Source organism: Phaethon lepturus, unplaced genomic scaffold (assembly GCF_000687285.1).
Source record: "Phaethon lepturus isolate BGI_N335 unplaced genomic scaffold, ASM68728v1 scaffold12799, whole genome shotgun sequence".
Classification (NCBI taxonomy): Eukaryota; Metazoa; Chordata; class Aves; order Phaethontiformes; family Phaethontidae; genus Phaethon; species Phaethon lepturus.
In genome coordinates, this window is record NW_010565594.1 from 3,988 (window position 1) to 16,930 (window position 12,943).

At 40.5% G+C, this 12,943-nt stretch overlaps 1 protein-coding gene across 1 annotated transcript in view; it reads left to right on the forward strand.

Annotated features, from left to right (window-relative positions):
* Window positions 1-3,247: 3,247 nt before the first annotated feature.
* MADD (MAP-kinase activating death domain) overlaps window positions 3,248-12,943 on the forward strand; it is a gene marked incomplete at its 3' end in the record, with an annotated part of 53,680 nt that continues 43,984 nt past the window's right edge. The window contains exons 1-6 of the mRNA XM_010295235.1: window positions 3,248-3,441; window positions 6,225-6,839; window positions 9,532-9,835; window positions 10,177-10,308; window positions 11,559-11,672; window positions 12,392-12,472. Of these exons, the coding sequence (XP_010293537.1) occupies window positions 3,380-3,441; window positions 6,225-6,839; window positions 9,532-9,835; window positions 10,177-10,308; window positions 11,559-11,672; window positions 12,392-12,472 (1,308 nt within the window). The remainder of the gene's footprint in view (window positions 3,442-6,224; window positions 6,840-9,531; window positions 9,836-10,176; window positions 10,309-11,558; window positions 11,673-12,391; window positions 12,473-12,943) is intronic.

Consider the following 12,943-nt stretch of genomic DNA (forward strand, 5'->3'; position numbering starts at 1 on the left):
CCAGTTCAGGTCCTAATGCCAACATGAAGGAGGAGAAATGGAAGTATCCGTAGGTTGTTTGATCTCTTTCTGTTCTAGTGTACTTAGTCTGTAAAATCTAGGAGCTGGAGAAAGGATAATAGCAAATCTCTGACAAGGAAACTACTTTACCTCTTTATTGCCTGTAGAGAAGCTGTCTTCTGTAGTTCTATGTTCATATGATGTTCAATCAAATTTTCCAGACGCCCTTAGCTGCTCACTCCTACCTTTTCTTTGTGCGTGCACAAGTATTTGTATGGCCACTTTGTGAACCAATTCATAGAAATAACCTAGTAAAAACAAAAGTGGCAAGGGAGGAGAAGGGAGGGTGTTAGTTTTGGTCCATATCAATTCCACAGTCTGGTTCCATGTAACTGCATGAGCGCTTGTACCAGCATGGATGACACAGAATGACACTGGCCCAAAAGCAAGCTGTTGGCACATAGGGAGGGAGACACAGGACTGTAATGCCTGTTTGTGTTGGTTTATACAGGTCATCAACTGTGACGTCTGATCTCAACCAGGAGTAGAAAGGCGAGTTCCTGCAAATATTGATGTGATGCTCTTTAGTAATGGCTGATGACAGCAATTAGATCTCTGAAGAAGCAAGAGATCGAATGGGGGAAGGCAAAAACCCTAAACTTGGTTCTAATTCTTTTATGTCTTGTTCCGATCCAACAAAACTTCACCTTCTAAAAGAAAGCCTTTGTCCTCTTATGTCTCACTGTGACTATGGCCTTGTTATGAATAAGTAACCAAGGAAAGTATACTCTAGAAGCCCCTGCAGAATATCAGCACCAGTCTGGTCTCTCTGTGTTGCAGTAGAAATCGGAAATCTTAGAAAGTGCTCGGATCTTTTTTTTTTTTTTTTTAAAACCGACAGAAACTTTGATGTATGTCATCACTAGGATGCAGCTTCAGCCATTCCAGGGACATTGGAAGACCTGCATATGTTCCTTGTATTGGTCTGCTCGGATACTCTTTTGAAAATTGTATGGTGTTGATGGAGGTCTTCATACTGCATACCTTGCTACCTCCTTTGCAGAACTGTGGGAAAGATGTGTAATGAATTGCAGTCATAAGAGATGTTCTCCAGGCTAGAGAATAGGAGGAAAAAACACAGGGTATGGACATGTTACTGAAAGGCAAGCTAAGGTTGTGGTCTTGTAGCCTCTCAGTTACTCTGTAGTCATTGCACATGTTTTTACTCCATTGTAAATGCAGTTTACTTTCTCCGCCTTCGCTGAGGGGTAGGATTGTCTCTGTTGTAGAGGAAGAACATATGCTTGGTTACCATTGAGTAGCGGAAGTTCCTCGAAGTCATATTTCTGGGTAAAGCTATGTGGAAAAACAGAGGAAGTAGTTCTTCAAACTGAAGGCAAAATGATCCACTTGATCATCCCAACTTCATCTTGTTCCTCTCAAATTTATCTATGCCAAGATATTTGCAGAATATGTCAGATTGAGAGCTGTTGTAAGTCATACATACAGATCGAGCTGTTGCAGGACAGATTTGACAATGTTTTCAATAATCTCATTAAAATGAAGAAACAGGAGCTTTGCTTCCTGTGTCTGTATTTTCTCTGTTGTTCACAGAAAATAATTTATAAAAGTAGTGCTGCTCAGAGAAAGTAATTCATAGTGCTGTCACTTAGATCCTCAACCTGTAATTGAGGATCTACTAAAACCATGCCACAGTCTTACAAAATGTGGCGTTTTGTGTGTGTGAGGGTTAAGGTTTCTTTCAGTTTATTATTCCATATTTTGATAAATCGTATACATACTTTTTGTGTTCTTACTGGTATTTGGAGGACTAATGAATAAAATTCCCCAACTCTGTACCTGGAATGTGAAGGGCTGTGAAAAAAGCAAATATGTTGCTAGGCTTTGAACGTGATTGCTAGATGCTGACAGTTACAGTGCCTTTAACTAACTTTTGGTTGTGAAGTAATGAGAGAAACATAATGAAAATTATGTAATTTTGTTGAGATTTACAGGTTGTCAGTAAATCTGTTATGCTTTTATACAAAAAAAATCTAAACTTTATGCTGCAGAACTGAAAGATTTTAGTACAGTGATATTTTTCTGAATTCTGTGATAGCCTTAGGATGAAAACATGAACTGAAATAGAAACCTTACTGTAAATATGCCCCAAAAGGCAATCAGTTCAATTTTTTTAAATATAAAAAAACTTTTTTACTGCTTTCATTGGGATGCTTAGTGAATGTGTAGTACTGTTTGAACATCTCTGATTTTAGAGTTTCCAAGAATTTTCTGTTTTCAGATTGTTTTCAAATGTAGGTAGGGTACATTGTAATATGGAATTTGATTACTTTTTAGGATTATTTTTTTCTCCCCTCTCTTTCACGAATTCAATAAAGTATGAGTGGTGGGATTGGAAGGAACAATTTTACACCACTTACTGAATTCTGTATGTCTGTTAAGCATAGTTATTGACAAATAATAATGCTGCAGTAAAATGCCAATTGTGCCAAGAGGATTTTTCTGTTATAAAATGGGCAGAGAAAGTAGCTGTAGGAGGCATGGGTATCAAGAGTAAATGGTAAAGATACACAAGATAAATGGAATTGAATAAAGTAAGGGAAAGAAACAGTATGACTTAAAAGAAACACTTTTGGTATTGCAAGCTGCAATCCTATAGAACTGTAATTCTATTATCTTCACAGAAAAAGTGTTAGAGATTGCAGTCGCTGGCGACTGTGGAGATCATTCTTGTTCTAGGCCACATCCAGGTTTGGGAGGGTGAGGTGCATTATATCAAATTGGACTTCTTGATATTACCCCTTCTGTAGTTACTCTGTTTATCAGACAGCTAAAGTTCAGGTTGTGTTTTTTTCTTCAGTTGTGTTTAACTGTAGAGAATTTCCAATTAAAGCTCCTTTTCCAAACACTGTAGGAATCCCAGGGATTTGCCTAAACAATACTTTTGCCTCGAACCATTTCATGAATAGCTCTTTGCCAGCGATATGCTTCTTTTTCTGTGGTCTGTCTTGAGATCCTCTTGTGCTTTTTTGCATGTTTTTCAGCCCTCTCTGCTTTTGCGGGCATGTGGTTGTAGTTTTATACTCGTGAAGGGAGAGATTTGTGGATGGCCATGACTGCACAGAACACAGAGGTGTTTTGAGACTGTAATGAAGGTCATGAAGTTGCTTATATGTATTTGGTATTCCTGATTGTGCCTTTGACACTCTTGCTTTTCTTGATTGTAGGTTGGACTTGCCAGACAGTTCCAAGCAGATTCTGTTCCCCAAAGCAGTTGATCACGGCTGACTGGATAACTGACTACTGGATCGATGAACAGAAATTCACTGAGATGACATAGGGAGGGGCGTCAAGGACAATGGTGCAGAAAAAGAAAATCTGCCCTCGGTTACTTGACTATCTTGTGATCATTGGAGCCAGGTAATGTAAAAGTGTCTCAGCACTGCTTTTGCCTGGGTAGTAGGGTGGGGATAAATAACGCAGCATCCACTGATGAAGCCTTGCTTGGTGCTGAGGAAGTGCTGTCTGGAATGTGTGCAGAATGCTACCATAATGGGAGCATCTACTTGGGCCGGAGCACTTTTTGAAAGGTACTAGTGCAGCCAAAGTTTTATAACTTGTGGTCTTTAGACTCCTTTTCGAGTGTCTGCCAAGGGTGACTAAGAAAAGCCAATTTATATAGGACTCCCTGGTAGCCTGTGTGTCTGAACTTATTTGTTTCTACTGGCATCAGGATAGAGGGGTTCACAAGTTGAAAGTACTGAAAGCCACGTGTGAGTAAATACTATTTTGGGGTTACTTTTATAGCTTTTGAAGTGTAGTCTGTAAACTCAGTTTAAAAAAAAAAAAAATCTGGAACTTGCCTTACTTGGCTGTTTCTTGCTCTAATACTCATTTATCCTCATAGGAATGACATGAATGCTTTCTTTTTTTTAAAGTCTTATTAACTATCAAAAGATAAAATGTTATGCTTATTTACCGAAGGCACGTATGAAAGGTGGGGTTGATACGTGTGCTGTTTAACACTTACTGAGCAGCTGTGTATTTGACAATTTTCTTTATTCAAAGTTTATGCAGTAACTTTCTGCCAGTCTGTTTCGTGCATTCCAAAGTCTATTTTACTTTCATTTTGACATATCAGTGGTTTATGTGCATCAGCCTGTTGCTTTACCTCCCACTTTCTTTTCAGAATACTTTGAGTGCAATGTTTAAATAGGCTGAGTGGAGGAAATCATGTAGTCCTAAGTAAGAATTATTTTTATTATTGTATTTTATAGACAAAAATATTTAATAGTTTTCTTCTTATTGTCTGTAGAAAAATAACCGAGTTTTCCATATGTGTGTCACCGAGTAGGAAAAGGAGGAGGAAATGCTAGCTGCCTCCCTCCAGTGATGCTTATAGTGTCTGATGTTCTCACTTGGAAATTTGGTAGCATCACTTTTGGACTCCTAGAGTTCTCTTGCTTTTTGCTGGGCAACAGTAGCTAGATTGCTAATGCTCACAGGTCTGTTGTCTCACTAGGCATTTCAACAAATGCCTGTGATAAGAGATGAAGCTGACTGAAGTAGCTTCTACTGTAAAGTCCTTAGGAGCTCCACGTGGCCTTTACTGTTACATCTTGTTATCCACCATGCACAAATAGCAGTGCCTTTTGGAAGTATTCCCTTTTATTAGATGGCAAATTTTCTAAACATCTGAGAAGACTGTCTTTGTAGCTAATATTACTGCAAAGGCATGAACTGATGATATATTCACTGGTACTTTGTGATGACTGTTTTTTTTTTTAACCATTTACTGCCAAATAGACTCTCTTAAACAGTACCAGCATTATTTGACATTTCTTCTTCAGCAGATGATGCGTTAGTTGTGTCCACTAATACATAAAAGCTTTTTAGGGTTTCTTTTTTCTTTTCATACAGTATTTCAGTACTTAACTGTACAGGCAGTACAATTTATGCTACCGATTTATGCTTTATTACTAAAGTATTTTTACTTTCTCTGTAATAAAATATTCGTTTGGGAGAATTAGTCAGCAGAGCTATTTACACCAGTGATTTTCTTTTGTAAATTACAAACATTTTATTACTACTTGTTTGGGTTTTCTCACCTCTCAGATAAGAGAAAAGGAAGTGTCATTTGTATTTTGAAATGGGCAAATCTGAAGCATCAAAGTGAGAAGATGTCTTGTATGAGATCCCACAAGGGAGTGATGGTGGAGCCAGGTCTCCTGCACCCCATTTAGTTAACATGATACTAAATGCTAATTACTTTAGAAAATGGTGAGAGATCAGCCTTTATAGCCAAGTGGTAAAATCAAAGAAAGGTTCTTTGGGGGACATATTTTTCTTCCTTCACTATGTGGATCTCATACTATTTCTCTGACAGTTATTCAGTAACTTTCATGGAAAGTAGTAGTAGGAAAATAGTTAATACCTTGAAATAATCTGTTCTTCTGGTGGAAAATTAGGAATAAACAGTATTGCCTTTCTGTCTTTGTTTTCCATTAGTGATTTGTGGTACAAAGGTTGGTGAGCCAGCATGTTAAATAGGTCTGCATATTACTACCCAGCTTTTATAGTAACTTACGCTTCAAATCCAACTTGAAAATCAAAAGCAGAAATACCTATATATCCGTAGTTGCTAGAACTTTTCATTAAAAAGTTTACAGGATAAGGTCCATGTTCCACCATTTGTCTGAGTTCTTTCCTCGTGAATTCTTGTTTACCCCAGTTAGGAATTGATTCTGGATTTTCTCATTTATTTTTTCATCTTGTTCATAAATGGCTGAACTCCAGGGGGTTTTCATCTGACTCTATATTTGGAGAGGGACAGTGTATTTCCTACCCAAGTGTTGCCCAGAGACCTGTGTGGTTAAATTCATTTTGGAAATCAGAGTCGGGGAAACATGACAATACAATGTTCTCCTGGGAACAACATACTCCTGAAAGTCCTTTTCTTGGTCAAATTTGATCAGGCTCCTTGTTGGGCATTGATAATGATGGTATAAACTTTTTTTATTTAACATTTCTGCAGCTGTGGCCTTGTGCTAGTGGCTAGTGACTGAGAAGCTGCGCTTTCTATGGGTAGTAGGGGAGAGAAGAAACAAACATGAAGCTGAGCCCACAGGCACCTGGTAGGGAGATACCAAAGATTTTTATTGGCATTAATCAACGTATGTCTTTTTTGTGTGCTTTTTTTGTAGGCAGCCAAGTAGTGATAGTGTTGCTCAGACTCCTGAACTGCTGCGACGTTACCCTCTAGAAGACCATGTGGACTTTCCTCTACCGCCTGATGTTGTATTCTTCTGCCAGCCAGAAGGATGCCTGAGCGTGCGGCAAAAACGCATGAGCTTCCGTGATGACACTTCCTTTGTCTTCACACTCACAGACAAGGATACAGGTGTCATTCGTTATGGAATCTGTGTCAACTTCTACCGCTCCTTCCAGAAGCGAGTACCCAAGGAGAAGGGAGAAGGCACAGGGGGGCATCGAGCTCGGGAGGGACAGAAAATTCCCAAATCTGGGGATGCATCTGCACCCCAAGAGGAAGTGGGCACTGAGAGTTCAGAGAGCGGTTTTTCACTGCAGTCTCCAAGTACAGAGTCTACGCCAGATGTGAATCGATCACCGCGCAGTAAGCGTCCAGCCAAAGGCAGCCATCGCTCTCGGAACAGCACTCTGACTTCTCTGTGCATCCTTAGTCATTATCCCTTCTTTTCCACCTTTCGTGAGTGTCTGTACACCCTGAAGAGACTTGTGGACTGCTGTAGTGAGAGGTTGTTGGGCAAGAAGTTGGGGATTCCTCGTGGGGTGCAGAGGTACGTTGAGGGGGAAGAAAGAACTTTTTGCTCCTACTGTTAGTGTTCAGGGTTGCAATTGTCTTCATGGCAAATTGTGGCTACAGGTGTGGTTGCACAAGCAGCCGAACACCAACGGTTGACCTTTTTGCTGTTTTAACCCAGGATCACAGTAGGAAAAGGAAATTTTTGTGATGATTTCTTTAAAACATCTCTGTCTGATTCTGTAACCTGGTATAATTTTCATTTTTGATATGCTAAGGAGACACTATCCTGCTAACAACTGACTGAGCATGATCTTTTCTGAAGCTGAGCACTGATGCTGTTACTGTTGCTTTGGCATATAAGCTCAGTGACAGTGTATGTCAGGACTGATTCTCTGGCAAATTAGAAAGAGCCAAGAAATAACAGAGAAGATTTCCACTTGGGGCAAGAAGGAAATGCTGAAAGTCTGCTTAATGAGCTTATGAAACAATCTGAACTTCCGCCTGGGAGAGAAAAGACTAGAGAAGCAGGAAAGTCTGAAAGAGATCAAAGTACAATATTTGAAGGGGAGAGGGAGGAGAGGTAGAAAACAAAGGACTTGTCTAGGAAGCATATGGGAATGGGGGTTGGTAACAGCAAATTAACAGGAACCTGGTGTATTTTTAATGTGATACGGTAATCTTACATATCTGCTATTATAATGTTTGGTATGTATCAAAAGCTGTTCCACTGTAGGGTGCAGGAGGAACAATGTCTTTATGTATATCAGTCATGGATATATGCATGGATCTGTGCTATTGTGCCTGACACCTACATTCCAGGGTGATATTTTCTTCTCCAATATGCTAAGTGAAAAGAGAAAATATAAAATGAATCTCTGGAGAAGGAGGGGATTATCTCAGTAGTAAGAGGGATGGGGCTGTGAGGTAGCTCATAATGTGAGTTAAGTAGCTTGGTACGCTCCAAATTAAACTTGTCAAAAGCAAAAAATGACAGGACACCTATCGTTTTCATCTTTGAGCTCTTTACCTTTTGCATGAAAGGAGAAATCTGTCCTGTTCACAGAGCAGTAGCCTGCTTCTTGGGTTACTGCCCTGGAATAGTTCTAGGAGAGTGTCCTGGGCTTATGACTGACTCCTGCATTAGCAGATTTATCACCTGAATCCACTGACTGTTGGGGAAAAAATTATTTTGTCAGAACAAAACTTCCCCCCCGCCCCCCCAGTGGAAGTATGTATTAAGGGAGCTTATTTTGTCACTTGGTTTAGTCTGGTAATTACTGAGGCAGAAAAAAGCTAAATTTCATTATTTTCCTCAACTCTGTGAGCTCATTGGATTTTTGAAAGGAGTGCTGAAGTATTCCAGCGTTTGAATGTCATGTGGTATTTGACAAATTTGCTCTTGTTGGATGTAATTTTTGAAGAATTGAGTGACAGATGAGGAAGGCAAGAGAAGGAATGCTGAGCATACATCTCTGTGAAGAGTAAAGCAGCAAGTTTGAATTACCATGTGGTTTGCAGGCCGTGACCTGGAAAAGTAGAATAGTTTTGCCACAATAGAAGTGGTGGCAGAATAAAGGTGAAACTGAATCCTTACAGCTTGTAAAAAGGTTGAGCGTGCCTGTTAATGACTTAATGTCCTGTGCATTACAAGCAGCTGAAGGAAGAGTGGAGGATGAGAAGCATCACAGTTCCTGAGAGGTGTATCACTTACCATAATCTCAAATTGCCCTTCTTTGCACTGCTTCAAACTTCTCTAAATTTTTCTTCCTTTCTGAAGCCTCCAGTGTCATAATATTTTTTTTCTTTTTTAACTTTTTTTTAAAAGTTGTAAACTGTGAAGTAGATCCTCTAATATGAATAGATCCCATTTATAAGGGATCTATTACAGTAACTGAAGATATTTATCAGGCTGAAGTTTTTTGCAGAATGGGTACAGCAGGTTTGCAGCCTTCACTGTGCTACAACATTAAGGGCTGAAGTGGACAAGGTACTTGGCTTCCCTTGTCAGACCCAGTTTCAAGTTTTGAAGCTCTGAAGGCCCTGAGCAATGCTGTACATGAGCTACAAGTTTGCAAATTGCTAGTTTAGGGCATGGAAAAATTGCTGCTTAATTTGCTAAGGTACCTAAATGCTTTCTAGACAGCTTTCAGAAATTTATATTCTCAGCTGAAATGCATCCACTTCTGCCATGGGTTATTCAGCTCTTAAGAATGATACAATGCAGTTTAGGATAGAATGAAAAAGAGTATTTTATGATGCCAAAACATCTGGAAAATCTTGGTGGGGCCTGTTTTTATTATCTCAGATTTAGTCCCTATTCTTGCAAAGGTTTGTAGGACTCCTGGAAACAGAATCCTACAATCGATCAGTGTGCCACAATTCTGGGTGAGATACGAGTGTATCCCATGTGCGTGCTCAATTTCAAGCACCAGACCGATGAGAGATCCTCAGAGATCGGGGCCTAACTGAACCCTTTAAATGAATGAATGAACTCTAAGGTAGAAGTGACATACTTGTGTTGATTCCTGCCACAGAAAGGTTTATACTCCCCCACAGTGGTTGTTTCAGTAAGCTTAAATCCCTACCTTCCGTTCCTCTGTGTGACCAAATGTTTGTTAGCTGCATCTTTTAATTCTCAGTGGATCTGCTCTATCCCTGGAAGAGCCTTGCGGAATGGCTGTCAAGTGAGCTCTTGGGGTATTAACCTTGTTGTTCTCCCTGTACAGGGACACAATGTGGCGGATTTTCACAGGCTCCCTCCTGGTGGAAGAAAAGTCTAGTGCATTGCTACACGACTTGCGGGAGATTGAGGCCTGGATATACCGGCTGCTCCGTTCACCGATGCCTGTTGCTGGTCAGAAGCGGGTGGATGTGGAAGTCTTGCCCCATGAGTTGCAGCCAGCTTTGACCTTTGCTCTTCCTGATCCATCCCGCTTCACCTTGGTGGATTTTCCATTACATCTGCCATTGGAGTTGTTGGGAGTGGATGCCTGTCTGCAGGTGCTGACCTGTATCCTTCTGGAGCACAAGGTGAGAAGGGAAGAGTTGGACTTTGATAGGTACATAGGAAGCTCTGCCCTCTTCAAAACCAGGGTAGGCTGGATGTCTAGAACAGCTGCCTCCTGCACTGCCTGGAATCAGTTTTGTCTGTGGGGGGAAGGAATAGCTCCTTCTGAGGTTCCTGTTTTGAAAAATTTTGCTCTCACTCAAAAAAGCACGTGAGGCTTGTTTTCAGACCCATTATTGGACAGTCATCCAGTTCACAGCCATCCCATCAGAGGCCTGTAGGCTGTGGATCTTTGAATACCCCTGGGGGGAGTATTAGAAGTCAATGGTTGCTGCAGTGCTAATGCGAGTTTCTTTGGTTATAGGTTGTATTGCAGTCCCGAGATTATAATGCGCTCTCAATGTCTGTGATGGCCTTTGTGGCTATGATCTACCCGTTAGAGTACATGTTCCCAGTGATTCCTCTGCTTCCCACCTGCATGGCCTCTGCAGAACAGGTACATATTTTTCCTTTACTGGTCTTCTGCAAAAGGATGCTTCTGTGATGTCTGAAACATACAGGAGCAGTCCTTATTTCCTTCCCAGCTGTTTTCTCAGGGATTGTAGCAAAGTCTGCCTTGCAAAAAACATTCTTTGAGCACCACTAACTATTTAAATCATAGGTAACACCACTTATTTAGGATATTTTCAAAGCATGCTTAGTGAATTGTATTCAAAGTGGTAGTTCACAATAGTTCACAAACAGTGGACTGAAAGGCTATAGACCCACAATATTATGACAAGTATTTACCCACCTGCCCCCAACTGAGTATTAAGGTTTTTGGGGAGGGTCCAGACTAATATTTAAGGATGCTTGAGGGATCTTGATTCAGGGTTTAGAAACTACTGACTGCAATTTGTTCTCATAAATATGTAGTGTTGAGTTACTTCAGCTGGGAGCCTGCGTTTTACCAATAGTTATTTCTCTGCAGGAGCTCATTATTTTGCTTGGAAAGATAGAATTCAGGCCATCTTACTACTACAGTAGTAGTAGCTTACTGTAAGCTGTAAGTAGCTTACTAAGCTATTCTGCAACTGGTGCTGCAGGTTTGTTCTTGTACTGCCCTTGGAGGTGACCAACTGTCCTAGATCTAAAGAATAAATTAGCTTCCCAGCCACTGGTCTCAAGCTACTACATGCCTTAGTACTGATTTAAACCTTTCCCCTCTGCTGATTCCCTTATCAGAAACAACCTGAATTTCCCCTTAGGTTTTCCATGTACATTTGGAAAAATGTGTCTTTCTTCTGCTTCCTAGGGATGTTATTGCTTTGAAACCAAATTACCATTACAAGGGTAAGGGTAAAGCCCTTGCAAGGGTAAATCCGTATTTACAATGGCACAGACTCAGTTTGAGCTGAGAGTGTATTCGTCTATGACTTGCTACTTCTCTAGTTAGGCTCTTACTCTGACCATCTTTTTTCTTGGTCCATGATGGATGTTGCAAGCTGTTAGATTAGCTAAGTTTTTTTTCCAGAGAGCCATGCAGCCATATGAATTACATCCCTGGCAGGGGGGCACAGGAGGAGGAAATTGAGCAGGAACTGCCCCCCCTCCCCCCATGTTTCTATTGTATTGAATTAATTATTTATCAATGCCTTGTGTGCTGTCTCCTCTGCTATAAACATACTGTAGTTAATAAATATTTGGGAAGAATATGGTGATATCAAATGCAGATCTTGTCCTTATTAAAGTCTCTCTTTCTCTCAGTTGCTTCTAGCCCCTACACCTTATATCATTGGTGTTCCAGCAAGTTTCTTCCTTTACAAACTGGATTTTAAAATGCCTGATGATGTATGGCTTATTGATCTGGATACCAATAGGGTAAGTGGTGCCCATAAGGACTTGTGGCTTTATTTCCAGGGAACTATGCACTTTCAACGTACCCACTGAGAATTTAAGAATGCCTGGCCTCAGTCTACCTTTGTCACTCTTAAACTTTAGGATTCCATTCCTTGTTGTGTCTCAAGGCCCCCATATTTCTTTTGCTCATAAGGCATTCTTTTTCAGTTAACCCATCTGGCTGTGTCATTAGAAGATAAATCCTCAAACAAATGATAAAGCTGTCTTCTTGAGTAATTGTGACCGTGTTTCTTATAGCCCTACCTAAGAAACCCAGTCTGATAAGAGCCTTCCAGCAGCATTGGTTGTCATGATTCAAATGGGACTATGTATCCCGCTTTCTACTGGGGCATGAGCAAGGCTGTTTCAAGGGAAATGTGTATAGTATCTTCTACGTGATGGAAATGCCAAAGGATGAGTGTGGGTTCATTCAAACTTCTGGGGTTTTTTGTTGTAAATGATAAAGTAACTCCTCCATTATTTGTGATGCTGTAAACAATAACCACCATAAAGAAGTGAAAATCAAAGTACTGATGCAGGTGTCTGTCTGTGGGGGTTGTGTTGTGGGTTTTTTTTTAATTAATTATTTTACTTTATGGCTTTTATTCCTCCATCTCCGGAGTGGTGGAGATTCAGGAGATTCTGTTTTGGAAATGACTACAGCTGGGGAATTTTTAGTTTGTTGGTGTGCTTAATTCCAGGTGATTGTTCCCACAAATGCAGAATCTTTGCCAGCACTGCCAGAACCAGAAGCTTCAGAGCTGAAAAAGCATCTGAAACAGGTAATAAGCACTTTGGGGAAAGGACTCCGATTCCGTAGAACTTAGCAGATGTACTCTTGCACAGCTCTTTTGCTATACTGGACAAGAATGCAAGTCAGCAAATGTAAAGCACAATGTGTTAAAAGCAGGTGTGTATTCTGGCACATCAGATGGATGTGAAAACATGTCAGACTACTAGAATACTCTTGTTCAAGAAAGTGCCCCTTGGTCCGTCATGGAGAGGTCTACTTCTCTGAATGCGGAGGTGGGCTAATCAGTAGGGTGGCTGATTAAACAACATTATAGGGGTGTCTTCTTTTGAGCTCCCCGAGCTGTATGACTTTCTAACATTGTCTTCTGACTAAGCTAAATCTGAGACTTTCATCTTGTTTCAGATCTCTCCATAGTTTCTCCAGAGGACTTCATTGTCATTTTTGTTACCTGTTTCGTCTTTAGCTGTCTCTGCTGCTTCCACCTTTGTCATTTGTAGGG